Genomic DNA, 13720 nt, shown 5'->3' with positions numbered 1-13720 from the left:
CTCCTGCTACTACGACAATGACATCATGTTTGACCTAGAAAACATTGACGTTAGTTTAAACCACGTGCAAGTATTTTTTAAGGTTTCTTCTTGGCGTAGGTAAATTTTCTGAGGAAAATGATGGAAGTAATCTGAAACTTCTAAGTGTCCTTCTGACATAAAAGAGTTATAGGGGCCGAACCTCCTCAAAAACTTCAAATATTTTGATGAAATTTGTCATATGTATAAGATTTTCATGGGAAATTAATGGAAATGTTCTTGAATCTCTATATTACCCTCCATGTGCCTCTACCTCTGAATGACCCATGGGATAGAACTCCATTAAAAGTTCAAATATGTCCGATTTTAATGAAATGTAACCATACCAGACGGGTTTGGTACTTTTGGCGTCGCCTTTTCGGTATCAAATTAGCATTTCATCCTTATAGTCAAAGTTTTTTTTTTTTTACATAGGCATCACCACATTATCAAGGCCAGTAGGAATTGGACAATATAGTAATCGATAGTAATGGAAATTCGGTAAATTTGATAACTTATATGGAATGGTTCATCAAGAACTTGTTTACGTTAGACTTGAAGACAACCATATTGTAGTCAGCCGGAAAGCAGGAAAACAGAAGACAATTCCACAGGCGTGCAGTTCTAAGAAAGAAGCTTTGTTCATGGAATCTACGTTTAGATTTAGGCACAGATAAAGAGTGGGGGAATTATTGATAATGTTTTCTGCTAGACGAGTGTTTCTTGTGAAAGATTGGCGAGGAGGGACTATAGACTGAAGCTCAGTCGAACACTTTCCATGAAAATAACGATACATCAGAGACAAACTCGCAACATCTCTTCTGCGAGATAGAGGTTGCAGGGAAGAGAAAAGGCTATCTACGAGGCTACAAAGTCTATTTTGAACTCTATCAAGGCAGGACAAGTCCTTTCTAGCAGCTCCTGCCCAGATGTGGCAACAGCATTCCATCCTTGGACGTATCTGGCTCTTATATAGATAGAGAATTGCATCAGCAGTGAGATATCTACTGGATCGATAGAAAGATCCCACCATTTTTCCAGCGGCCTTGGCAACAGATTTGATGTACATGTATCATTTAAGATCAGGAGTAACGGTCAAGCCCAGAAGCTTGTCAAAACTTGAGGCCTCCTGAAGACGAGAGACATTCATTTCAATTGATGCCAGATGTGGATCAGAATGTTGATGATGTAAAGAGAGAAGCTTGGTTTTAGATGCATTAAAAGTAACCAGCCACTCTTTTCCCCATTGTACCACGTGCTCAAGATCAGAGGAGAGAGAATCAGAGAGAAGTTTTGTTTATATTTTTAAAATTAATTCAGTCAACGAAGATATTTTTTCCTTTGAATAAAATTGAAATAAAAATGATTAAAAGAAAAAATGTCTGAACTAAAAAATGAAATTGAAAAAAAAAAAAAACTTCAAACCGTGTTTAGTTAAAATACAACACAAAAACAGACAACGAGATTATATTTTCAATTGTTTTTCTTCATTAAAATAAAAAGAACTTAAAAATATTTTTTAATTTTTTAATCTTTAAAAAATTAATTAGAAAATAATTAACCAAAAAGAGTTTTGCAAAAACATAATTTTTCTTAAAAACAGTTAAAATGATATATTTTCATATTCTTTTTCTTAATTAAAAAAAAACATAAACTCTACCAAATTGTCCCTCTGCTGAATCGACCACACCGTCGAATCGACTGAGCTCAAATCAGTGACACTGAAACGTCCCATTCCCATGTAAGATACTATACCAAAGAGTTTTCAACATTTCAGTTTCTTTCTAACTATAGAAGAACGTAAAACGAGATAGGGGCAGTAAAAACAAAGAAAGTAATATGGTGTCATAAGCTAACCTTTAAAAAATAACTTTAAATCGGTGATTTAGAAGTGGGGGGGCATGAAGGGTAACATAAAAATCCAGGAACCCTTCCATTAATTTCCCATGAAAATCATCACTATATACTGGGAGAGTCCACAACAATACATTTCTCACCAGCTCTTGCTTGCTCCTTTGGCAGTGACTGGCAAATCATAGAGGCCACGCCGTGATGGTAGTAGATATGGCAGGTAGGTTGCCATAAAGTTGCTGCTCCGTAGGATGATCTTGCCAAGGTATATTTAATACTGTTTGTAGTATATAGGTGTATGTGCTGTCTAGCTTTCTTTCTAATCTTTTGGTGAGTGTCCACTATATTTGGTGCGCTATAAACAAGGACAGACTCCACCACTTATTTTAATCTGATGTTGTTTATCCCGGGCAATATGACTTATAAACATACCTGCTCTATTGTATATCGAGGATATTGAGCACTTTAACCTATATCACTTACCAGATGTGACTATTATTATTCTTGTGGCACTCGGGTTACGCTACCTACTTTGTCTAGTATATATTATAATAACATAAAGAAGTTCTTTCTCTGGGTAATGCTGTGTTTTAACATATCTGCTCTATCTAGGCTACTGAGCACTATTCTATTACTATATATCACTTTTCATATGTAATACTGCATTATTACTATAACAAATACCAGACAAATTCAGGCACAAAGTATTTACTTTCCTTCCAAAACTCATATTTTTGAAAGAATACAGCTGATTAAATTTGCTGTAAGATTGGACTTTTCTCTTTCCAATCAAACAGATGAAGCTAAAGAAACACTTTCTTAGATCGTTACACTTGCTTTCCCATCGCCATCCAACAGGTAATCTTGTTAGAGTTTTTTTCTTATAAAATGTATTAAAAAACGGAAAAGACTCTTCACCTGTTTGACAAGGTCTTTCAGATGATGCCGGCTGCCTTCAAAAGGGAGACGGTTGTTTTTTTTATTTATTGTTTTAATACCTTACAGAATCTACTTAAACATTCTTTTATTACATAAGTGTACTTTCATTGTGTGAGGTCAGCATAGACAATAAATGCATTATAGATCCCTCGTCCACACACACACACACACACACACACACACACATATACTAGCAGGGAGATCTGACGTTGTCCGGGCTTGAATGAAGATCAACAAATGCTCTACTCCCCCATACTTTTATTGTTATTGAAATCAGTGAAATCGCCCAATTTTTCAATATAGTCGATTGATTGCCTAATTGCCTGCTTTAGTCAGGGACCCACCACTGTACACTGGGAGTAAGCTTCACATGCATGCTTCTCCATAACGACTGTTCATAACTTTATGTGCCTATGTATATATATATTAAAAAGTTTGACTCGTGTCCAGGTAACCTACATCTAAAATTTCAAGTGTTTAGACATAAAATTGGCAGAGGAGTTTAGTAGAGTCTGCAAAGGTCAACTCTTTCAACTTTGACCTCTTGGCAGCCAAATTTTCGCCCCAAAACTGATTAAAAAGCTTGCTGCATGTCTGAATACACCTTATGTAAAATTTCAAATGTTTAGACATAAAATTTGCTAAATAGTTTGCTAGAGACCGCAACGGTCAAATCTTTTGAACTTTGACTCCTTGGCAGCCAAATTTTCGGCCGAAAACTGGTTAAAATGCTTGCCCCATGTCTGAATACACTTTATGTAAAATTTCAAATGTTTAGACCAAAAATTAGCTGAGATATACAGCAGAGGTTAATTTTTTTAAAACTTTGATCCCAATTTTGCCCCCTTAACATTTATTGTTTTGGGCTCAAATCAAATTAAAATGTTTGATCCATGTCCAAGTAACCTACATGTAAAATTTCAAATGTTTAGACCCAAAATTGGTCGAGGAGTTTGGTAGAGTTTTCAAAGGTCAAATCGACTCTTTGATAGCTAAATTTCTGGCTGAACACTGATTAAAAAGATTTTTCCAAATCTCAATACCCCTTATGTCAAATTTCGAGTATGTAGACTGAAAATTGACAGAGTAATTTGGGAGGGAAATGTAGACATACGGACAGACAATTTTACTTTTATAGATATATATAAATATATAAAAGAGCAATATACATATATATATATATTAATTAGTAGCGGCATGAAGGGGATTAGGGTTCGGTTATATCCAAAAATTCAGTACGCAAAGTTAAGACGCTGGAAGTAGACTCAATTTACCTTAATATGGGATGGAATTCACTAAGCATGAAACGAAAAACGAAACCATATGGAAACACTTCTTGCTTTATCATGTAACAATAAAAGCATAAACTTCTATTTTTTACATTTCTATAAATATTTTTAAACATTTAAAATATATTCATATGGAAATGTTTTATTTAAAAACAGTAATACATTATTTATGACAAAATTCCATTTATTCATTTTAAGAAACCCTTTTTCATACAAATGTTTAAAATAAGTTTTTCGTTTGATAACACAAGAAGTGTTAATAAAAATTTTCATACATTATTTATGAATTCTATAACAAAGAAAAAAAATTAAAAAAGAATACTACACTTTGATCTGGGCTGACTGCCGAGTATGATACACCACTTTCAACATTGGACCGTTACTCAGTTCCGTTAGCATCGATGCAATCAAAGAAATGCGTGGGATAAAGCAAACTAGTCTTTGAAGAACCACCTCCACTGATCGGTTGAATGTTCGCAAGATAAGCCAATTTCCTAAAATCTTGTAAAGAAATGATGATTAGTCTAGCCTAGCAAACTGTGACGAGTGACGAGTCATGTTATAATCCTCTAAAGATGTAGGAGGACGTTTATCACAAACCAAGACATAGGAATGAAAGGAGAGAAAGAACAGAAAAACCTTTCTGCCAACATGTTCAGATCCTTTCAGTATTTTTGTCAAAGGTAAATCTATGAACATTTATCATAAAAGAACGATGTTTATATGCATAGAAATGTATGTTTTTCTCTACATATTAAAACTGTTATTATATGATAAATAGAAATTCTCTTTTTTTCACCATCTCTCTACCTCTATGTCTCTCTCTCTCTCTATATATATATATATATATACAGGGTGTCCACAAAGTCTGGCTGCATAATCTACACGGTGCCCACAAAGTCTGGCTGCATAATCTACACGGTGCCCACAAAGTCTGGCTACATAATGTAGCCAGACTTTGTGGACACCATATATATATTGTGGACACCATATATATATAAAAATAAAATAAAATATTGAAAAAAAAAAAAAAAAAAAAAAAAAATTGGTATTATAGTAAATTTGAGAGTTGATGCAGTGATTGCAGGTGATTAAATGACTTACTGACTAGATGTTTTTTTAACGAATGATAAAAAATAATTTTTTGTATGGTTTCAAATGTTAAAAACTTCAAAGACTATATATATATATATATATATATATATATATATATATAGAGAGAGAGAGAGAGAGAGAGAGTGCATCACAAAAGTGAGTACACCCCTCACATTTCTTCAAATATTTAAGTAGATCTCTTCATGGGACAACACTGAAAAAAAAAATGATTTTTTGACACAATCAAAAGTAGTCTGTCTGCAGCATATATAACAGAGTTAATTTATTTTCCCCCTCAAAATATAGCCATTAAAGGCTAAATCCCTGGCAACAAAAGCGAGTACACCCCTTACGAAAAGTTGTCAATATTAACATACAACATGTCAACTCTCAATATTTTGTTTGGCCACCATCATTATCCAAAACTGTCTTTACTCTCCTGGGCATGGAATTAACCAGAGTTTCACATGTAGCCACTAGAATGCTCTTCCACTCTTCAATTACGACGTTGCAGAGCTGGTGGATATTTGTGCACCTCCACCTTCTGCTTAACAATGCCCCAAAGATGTTCTACTGCGTTCAAGTCTAGAGACATGCTTGGCCAGTCCATCACTTAGCCTCGTCAGTAAAACAGTGGTTGTCTTGGATGTGTGTTTTGGGTCACTGTCATGCTGAAACACTGCTCTGCAACCCAGTTTCTGGAGGTAGGGTATCATGCTTTGCTGCAGTATTTGACAGAACATGTTGGACTTCATGTTTTCTTCAATAAAATGTAACTCTCCAATACCTGCAGCACTCATGCAGCCCCAGACCATGACATTCCCACCAACATGCTTGACTGTAGGCATGACACACTTATCTTTGTAGTCCACACCTGGTCGCCACCACATATGCTTATGGCCATTAGAACCAAACAAATTAAATTTCGTCTTATCATACCATAGGACATGGTTTCAGTAATCTATGGGCTTTGTTGACATGTCTTCAGCAAACTGTCGTCAAGCTTTCTTTTGTATTGCCTTCAGAAGAGACTTCCTCCTGGGAATCTCCAACAATAAAAGAAAACCCATTTTCATCAAACGGAAATCGAATTATGTCGTCTTTTCTATGGTGACAATTTTATCGTTCCATCCATATCTGCCAGTTTTTAAAGATTTCTACAATTAGATTTGTCGATTCCACAGATTGAAAGAAAATCTCAACTTACTTGTCTTCATGTCTCGAAATGGTATCTTTTAATCTTCGAATTTCCTTCTCAACTCTTCGCAATTCTTCTTCCGTTTTCATATGCTGCAAAAGAAAAAAAAGTGTTTTAAAGCCTTAAAGGACTTCATGCCATCACCGCAATTCTCATCAAAATCATAACCTCAGAATTTTTTAAAAACATTTATTTGCTCAAAACAAGGCATATTGCAACTGAAGTGTAAAGGACTTCTGTGATAAGGGCCGGATTTATAAGGGAGAAAACTGAATGGGTAGTTGAGCAGCAAAATGTCCACATAACATTTAAATTCCTACATGTTGGTAGGGTTGGAAAACGAGGCGCAAAGAGGGAGTTCCAAAGGCTAGCAGTTCAAGGAAATAAACCATTGGAGTAGAAAATCTGCCCGCATCAGAACCTTTACAGTGAAAGGGTATGACTTTGCTGCTATTTTTATTAACAAAGCTGATTTTGGATATTGCCATTTGAATTCTACTACAATTACTACCATGATCACTTCCACTATGCTGAATTCATCTGCATGCATAGTTAAAAACTTCATTCTTAACAATATATATATTATCAAAATCTTCAAGATGCTCTGTTTGTCTCATTCTATTAATTGAACACTTGTTTCGATTGATTTTCAGAATTCAGAATCAAGATAAATATTTAGTGATACCAGAAAATATTTTTTAAAAAATTATTTCCTTAAGATCGTTAACAAAGAATCCAATAAGATTATCATTGTAATGTCATTGCTTATGGTTTATGCAATTCATCAGTGTTTTTGTTGATTGAATAATATGATTTTGTTAAATAATAGGATGGTTTTGTTGAATAATATGATTTTGTGGTTTAATAATAATATGATTTTGTGGTTTAATAATAATATGATTTTGTGGTTTAATAGTAATATGATTTTGTTAAATAATAGGATGGTTTTGTTGTTGAATAATATGATTTTGTGGTTTAATGATAATATGATTTTGTGGTTTAATAATAAAATGATTTTGTGGTTTAATAATAAAATGATTTTGTGGTTTAATAATAAAATGATTTTGTGGTTTAATAATAAAATGATTTTGTGGTTTAATAATAATATGATTTTGTGGTTTAATAATAATATGATTTTGTGGTTTAATAATAATATCATTTTGTGGTTTAATAATAATATCATTTTGTGGTTTAATAATAATATCATTTTGTGGTTTAATAATAATATCATTTTGTGGTTTAATAATAAAATGATTTTGTTAAATAATAGGATGGTTTTGTTGTTGAATAATATGATTTTGTGGTTTAATAATAATATGATTTTGTGGTTTAATAATAAAATGATTTTGTGGTTTAATAATAAAATGATTTTGTGGTCTAATAATAATATGATTTTGTGGTTTGATAATAAAATGATTTTGTAGTTTAATAATAACATGATTTTGTGGTTTAATAATAAAATGATTTTGTGGTTTAATAATAATGATTTTGTGGTTTAATAATAATATGATTTTGTGGTTTAATAATAATATGATTTTGTTAAATAATAGGATGGTTTTGTTGTTGAATAATATGATTTTGTGGTTTAATAATAATATGATTTTGTGGTTTAATAATAAAATGATTTTGTGGTTTAATAATAAAATGATTTTGTGGTCTAATAATAATAGGATTTTGTGGTTTGATAATAAAATGATTTTGTGGTTTAATAATAAAATGATTTTGTGGTTTAATAATAAAATGATTTTGTGGTTTAATAATAAAATGAATTTGTGGTTTAATAATAAAATGAATTTGTGGTTTAATAATATGATTTTGTGGTTTAATAATATGATTTTGTGGTTTAATAATATGATTTTGTGGTTTAATAATATGATTTTGTGGTTAAATAATAATATGATTTTGTGGTTTAATAATAATATGAGTTTGTGGTTTAATAATAATATGAGTTTGTGGTTTAATAATAATATGAGTTTGTGGTTTAATAATAATATGAGTTTTTGGTTTAATAATAATATGATTTTGTGGTTTAATAATAATATGATTTTGTGGTTTAATAATAATGATTTTGTGGTTTAATAATAATATGACTTTGTGGTTTAATAATAAAATGATTTTGTGGTTTAATAATAAAATGATTTTGTGGTTTAATAATAAGATGGTTTTGTTGTTGAATAATGAGATGAGCAGAATATCTGCCCTATGTCTCCTCGTTAATAAAATTAATTCTGTGAACAGAACAATTTTCACCACTTTTATGACATCTTACCAACATAAAAAATTAAGATATATATGCTATTTAACGATACATTCAGAATAATAATTGCAAATTTGATATGGTGATTAGTAATGAAAGATGTTCTTTATCTTTACTGCATCACTTTTAACTGTTTCACTCTGTGCTACAAATGCATGTCTTCCAGTGTAGAGTTGTTCTACAGTTTTTACTGGTCTCAAAATTCAAAAAATGCTGAAGCAAAAATGAAGAATACTACTTTCCTCTCGATGAGTGATGTAATTTTGAAATTTGTTTTTTTCTTTTTACATTTCTCAATTCACATAGTTCAAAAGACAATAAAATATTTACAAGTTAGAAAAGCATTTCATCCAAGGCATGAAAATTGCTAAACAAAATGTTTTTACTATAGGCTTTAAAAATAAATGTACAAGATTCAATTTGAAATTTATTTATCTTCAAAGTGTACTTTTATAAATTTTACAAAGTAAGGTATGCAAATTTAATACCTTTCTTTGTAAAATTTATAAAAGTGCACTTTGAAGATAAATAAATTTCAAATTGAATCTTGTATCTTTATTTTTAAAGCCTATAGTAAAAACATTTTGTTTAACAATTTTCGTGCCTTGGATGAAATGCTTTTCTAACTTGTATCCTATCTTTTTAAGATTATATTTTATTTAATATATTAATTTGGATTTAAAAAAAGATGAATGTGATTTTGTATGTATTTATAAAAACTCTCCTACTCTCTATTTCAGATTGTATTTCTCCTCACACCACAACTCATTTTTGCAACCCCCTCTTTGTATTATTACAGGTCTGAATATTCTTTCTGTTTCAGTTTGTAATTCTCCTCACTCCACAGCTCTTTTTTGCAACTCTCTCTTTGTCATACATGTCTGAATAATAAGAAAATCTGATTTTTTTTAACAAAATCTTTAAAATAACTTTTTTAGATTAATTTTTTAAAAACTTCTTTCAGAATAGAACATCTTTACAATTTAATAAGGAACATATTTCATATAGGTTTCATCAAAAATATTCAGTAGATAACGAGAAAAATAGAGATGAAAATTTCAAAAGGAGTGTATAACTGGTTACGCTCAATAGTAGTCCTCGCTATCGAAAGAGTTTGTTATTGTTATTCTATTATTATTATTTAAAACATTTTGTGTCCTGCGCTTTTACGCGAGGACTAATACTTTCATTTTTGTTTCAAACTTGAAATTATCAAAGCAATCTGGATCACATTCTAAATATGATGTCTACCTACACTCTTGACCTATATCTTGTTACCATCTAGATCATATTCAAAGTCGGCTGTTCTGCACACATACTGTCTAGGTTTAATCTTCCTCTAAGATCATTAGATCTAAACATGTTTTTACGACACCATACAGATCATATAATTTCTCTTCATGCCACGCATATCCTCAACCCTTACCGTCCAGAGGAATGTAAAGAAAAAAATAAATAAAAGTAAAAACCAGAGAAATCATAAACGATCATGTTACTTTTATATATGCACATGGCACATATCTGCCACATTCGCTGACTGCTGTGGACACAAACGTATTATGCAGTCAGCTGCTTTTTTGCCAACAGATATGCTGCTACTACAAAGACACAGAAAATAATGCCAAAATAAAGTTTCTTTCCTAGAACTACCCGGCTGTGGAACTCTATACTGAGGGGCTGCTTTCGAACTAACAGTTTCAAGTCCAATGTAAACAAGTTCCTGTTGAGCCGTCCTCTTAAATAATCAATTTCTATTCAATTTCCATCACTACTGATTATTACACTGTTGTCTGACTAACCACCTAACATTCATTTACTATTATCCTTGAGTGGCCTTTAAGCTTTGATAAGTGATTAATTCCTAGTAAAAAGAAAAGAACTCAATTGCTCTCATTGCTCAAGTTTCATTTCTATAAATCATCACACTGCATACATGCTTGATAGATTCTTTCCTTAGTTGACAGCAGTAATATAGAGAAATATAATAAACAGGAATTAATATTGATTGAATGATTAGTACCATACATTATTAGCAGTAAGATTAGAGTTTGTGTGTGTAAAAATAACGTCAACATTGAAAAAGCACATGCAAGACTAGTTAAGCAATAAAAATGGAGTCTTTCATGAGAAATCAAGTTAAAAGTTAGAGTGACGTGTGTAGGAAGTTACATCATGGCAGGAAGTACTTAAAATAGAAATGTGATCGAGTATAAAATACAGCTTTGATGAATGTAAATTAAAGGAGACACATTTGCTAATATAAATCTGTTTTTATTAGCCATTTTAACAAACAAGAAGTTTCCTTGGATGTCGGCTTGAAAGGGATAATGTTCTTTAATTTTTATTCAGTTTTCTATGAATGAATTCGTATTCTGAAAGTCTTATGTAAGAAATAGACTGTGTCAAATTTAAAATTAATGCGGCTTTTTTTTTTTCTAAAGACTGCCATAACAATAACAGTGACAGAAGAAAATCAGGTTTCAATGTCGAGTGTTGTGTGAAAAAAACCATTAATTGAAATAGAATCTTTTCAGAAAGACCAACTGCTAAATTAACAGAAAACAAGGGCGAATTCATACTTAAAATGCTATTAAAAACTGAAGTGTAACCGACGGATCAACAGAAATGTATGGATACATCTAAAGATATTTTAAAATAAGGTCAAGAAGTTTTGTTACCTTAGTACAGGTTGGAGCAGATGCTAGTATGCAATAGGAGTAAGTTCAGGGAACTTCTGTCTTTATTAATTTGAGATTTAATCTTCCTCTGAGGTCACCAAATCTAATCCTGCCTTTAAGACTCACATTACACATCCATTGTATCATTCTCGTATCGTTTCTCTTCATGAAACACAAGTCCTCAACTCCAACTGGCTAGGTTTCACTTCCATATAACATCAGACTATATATGAATGCCTTCTCTTGATTGGAATTACCAATAGATAAGACACAATAACCAGTTTGCATGCAAGATGTGTAAGACAATGGAGAGGGATTGGAACCTCAGAGAGCAAATATATATGAATGGCGAAGCTAGTGAAATTCAGAAATTTTGTTATCTTGATGATGCCATTGTAGCACAAGGAATACCAGGTGCTGATGTGAGAACAAGAATTAGGAATGGATGGTGTAAGTTCAAGGAACTTTTACCATTACTAATTAAAAGAGTGTTACAACTGTCAAGCTACAGAATTCTGAATTGGAATAGGAAAAATAGGGACTGCTTGTAAACTTAATATTCTCATGAAACTTTGAAACTTCCTCCTCTGGGGGGAAGCCAATTCAACCTGTGTAGGGTGAATACTGCTGGAATACTGGCAAAGGATTTGTTGGAGCTTCTCGAGTTGTAAGTTTCAGAAGAGTTTCGGATGGGTAGTTATTCTATACAACTCCTGAAGATGACCAGTTCTCAGAGGACAGTTGTTCTGTACATGTTTCTGACTTTATAATTTTGCAGCCAAAGAGCAAAAGATCCTTCTCGTGTTGACACGAAAAAAAGAACATATGCAAGGTTGCTAAAATAGGTTTAACTTTTTATGGAGCAATTCTGGTTTCTGATTGATTGATAGCAGAACGTGAATTAATTTGATTGGTCAGTTCCTAGCAACAGCATTTATAACTAGAATCTCCCAACTGTGAGACACCATACCCCAGCGTTTTAAAGATGATCAAGTTCAGATGTTCAATGAGTTAAGTTGGCGATAGTACAATGTAACCTAACCCTAACCTGTCATTTGTTAATCTGCGTTGAGAGGAGCACAACCAATTAATTCTAATTATGTGGAGTGGAAAAGGTAATTTGTAATCATGCCAGCCCTTAATGATCAATTAGTTTCTGGGAGCCTTCATGCACCTAACACTAGAATGGCATCAAAAGCATTTTTCGCTATAAAGAAAATAGCCAACTAAGTAACATAGTGCGGACGGCTATATGCGAATACTGAGCCATGAGCAAAATGACATCACGATGAGGAAAAAGAAGACTATAAAAAGGAGAAAGCATGTTTGAGAAAACGATCACATTGGAGGTGTGGGTGACATCACAACCGTAATGAGAAGTCATGCATGGTGGGAAAGTGAATAAATAAATGTTGTTGTTACTAAAAAAAAAAAGACGTCCAATTACTTCTTGTCTTTGTTTCCTTTGTGACGTAAACTATGCGTCGAGGTTACATGTTGGGTAATGTTACATAACTGTATATGCCCATCCATGCATGATAATGAGAAAGTTATCTAAAATCAAGCGAATTCAAGAAGAATTCCAATTTAAATGTGACAAATTATTGAGCAATAATAATCTGCACAAAAAAATGATATGTTACTAAAATACCCAGATCATATATGAAGAAAAAATGTAAATATTATACAGAGTGTGTCAGCTTTTTGTTCACAAGTGCTAACTGCTAATTTTATCCATATTTTTTTTACTTTGCAAAAAAGCTAAAGTAGCACTCATCCTAGGGAAGTTGAACCAGTCTTTCTCTAAAAGGGGAAGTTTTATGGGAATATCAGACTAACAAACGGTCCCCAGTCACTTGTATATCTCCGTCAGGAGAGATAATGACATTAGGTGCAGGCAATATTTGTTCACACTTGTCAACTGCTAATTTCATCCATATTTATTTTACTTTTGCAAAAGCGGAAGTAGCACTCATCCTTGGGAGGTTAAACCAGGCTTCCCCTAAAAGGGGAAGTTTTATGGGAAGATCAAACTCACAAATGATCCCCAATAGCTGGTATATCTGTCAGGAAAGATGATGGCATTAGGAGCAGGCATTATTTTTTCACAATTTTCAATTCCTAATTTTTACCTTTGAAAGTGAAGTGACATTTACCCAATGTTCGTCTGAAAGAGGAAGTTTCAGGATATCAAATTCATACACAGTCTCCAGTCACTTATATATCTATGTCAAGGGAGATAACAATTTTAGTTTTAGTTTTGCAGTTCTTGCAGGGAAATGTCGACATCCTCCTACAGTTCTTAGTACTCCCAAATGGTCACTCATCTGTTAAAAGCTAGTCTCAATGTTGCTTAACTTTCGTGATTTAATTAGAACTAGTGTGTCAACGTGAT

The 13720-nt window shown here is 32.4% G+C and overlaps 1 protein-coding gene across 2 annotated transcripts in view; it reads right to left on the bottom strand.

Moving 5' to 3' along the window:
* The window catches only part of LOC145239820 (zinc finger CCCH-type with G patch domain-containing protein-like), a 388887-nt gene that overhangs the window by 85947 nt on the left and 289220 nt on the right, over positions 1 to 13720 (bottom strand). For both annotated transcript variants that reach the window (XM_080103351.1, XM_080103352.1), the window contains exon 12: positions 6400 to 6482. In XM_080103351.1, the coding sequence (XP_079959477.1) occupies positions 6400 to 6482 (83 nt within the window). The remainder of the gene's footprint in view (positions 1 to 6399; positions 6483 to 13720) is intronic.

The sequence above is a fragment of the Euprymna scolopes genome, chromosome 19 (genome assembly GCF_053919585.1).
Source record: "Euprymna scolopes isolate OS-2025 chromosome 19, ASM5391958v1, whole genome shotgun sequence".
NCBI lineage: Eukaryota > Metazoa > Mollusca > Cephalopoda > Sepiida > Sepiolidae > Euprymna > Euprymna scolopes.
The sequence above is the reverse complement of the archived record's forward strand: the minus strand, read 5'-3'. Positions and strand labels throughout refer to the sequence as shown.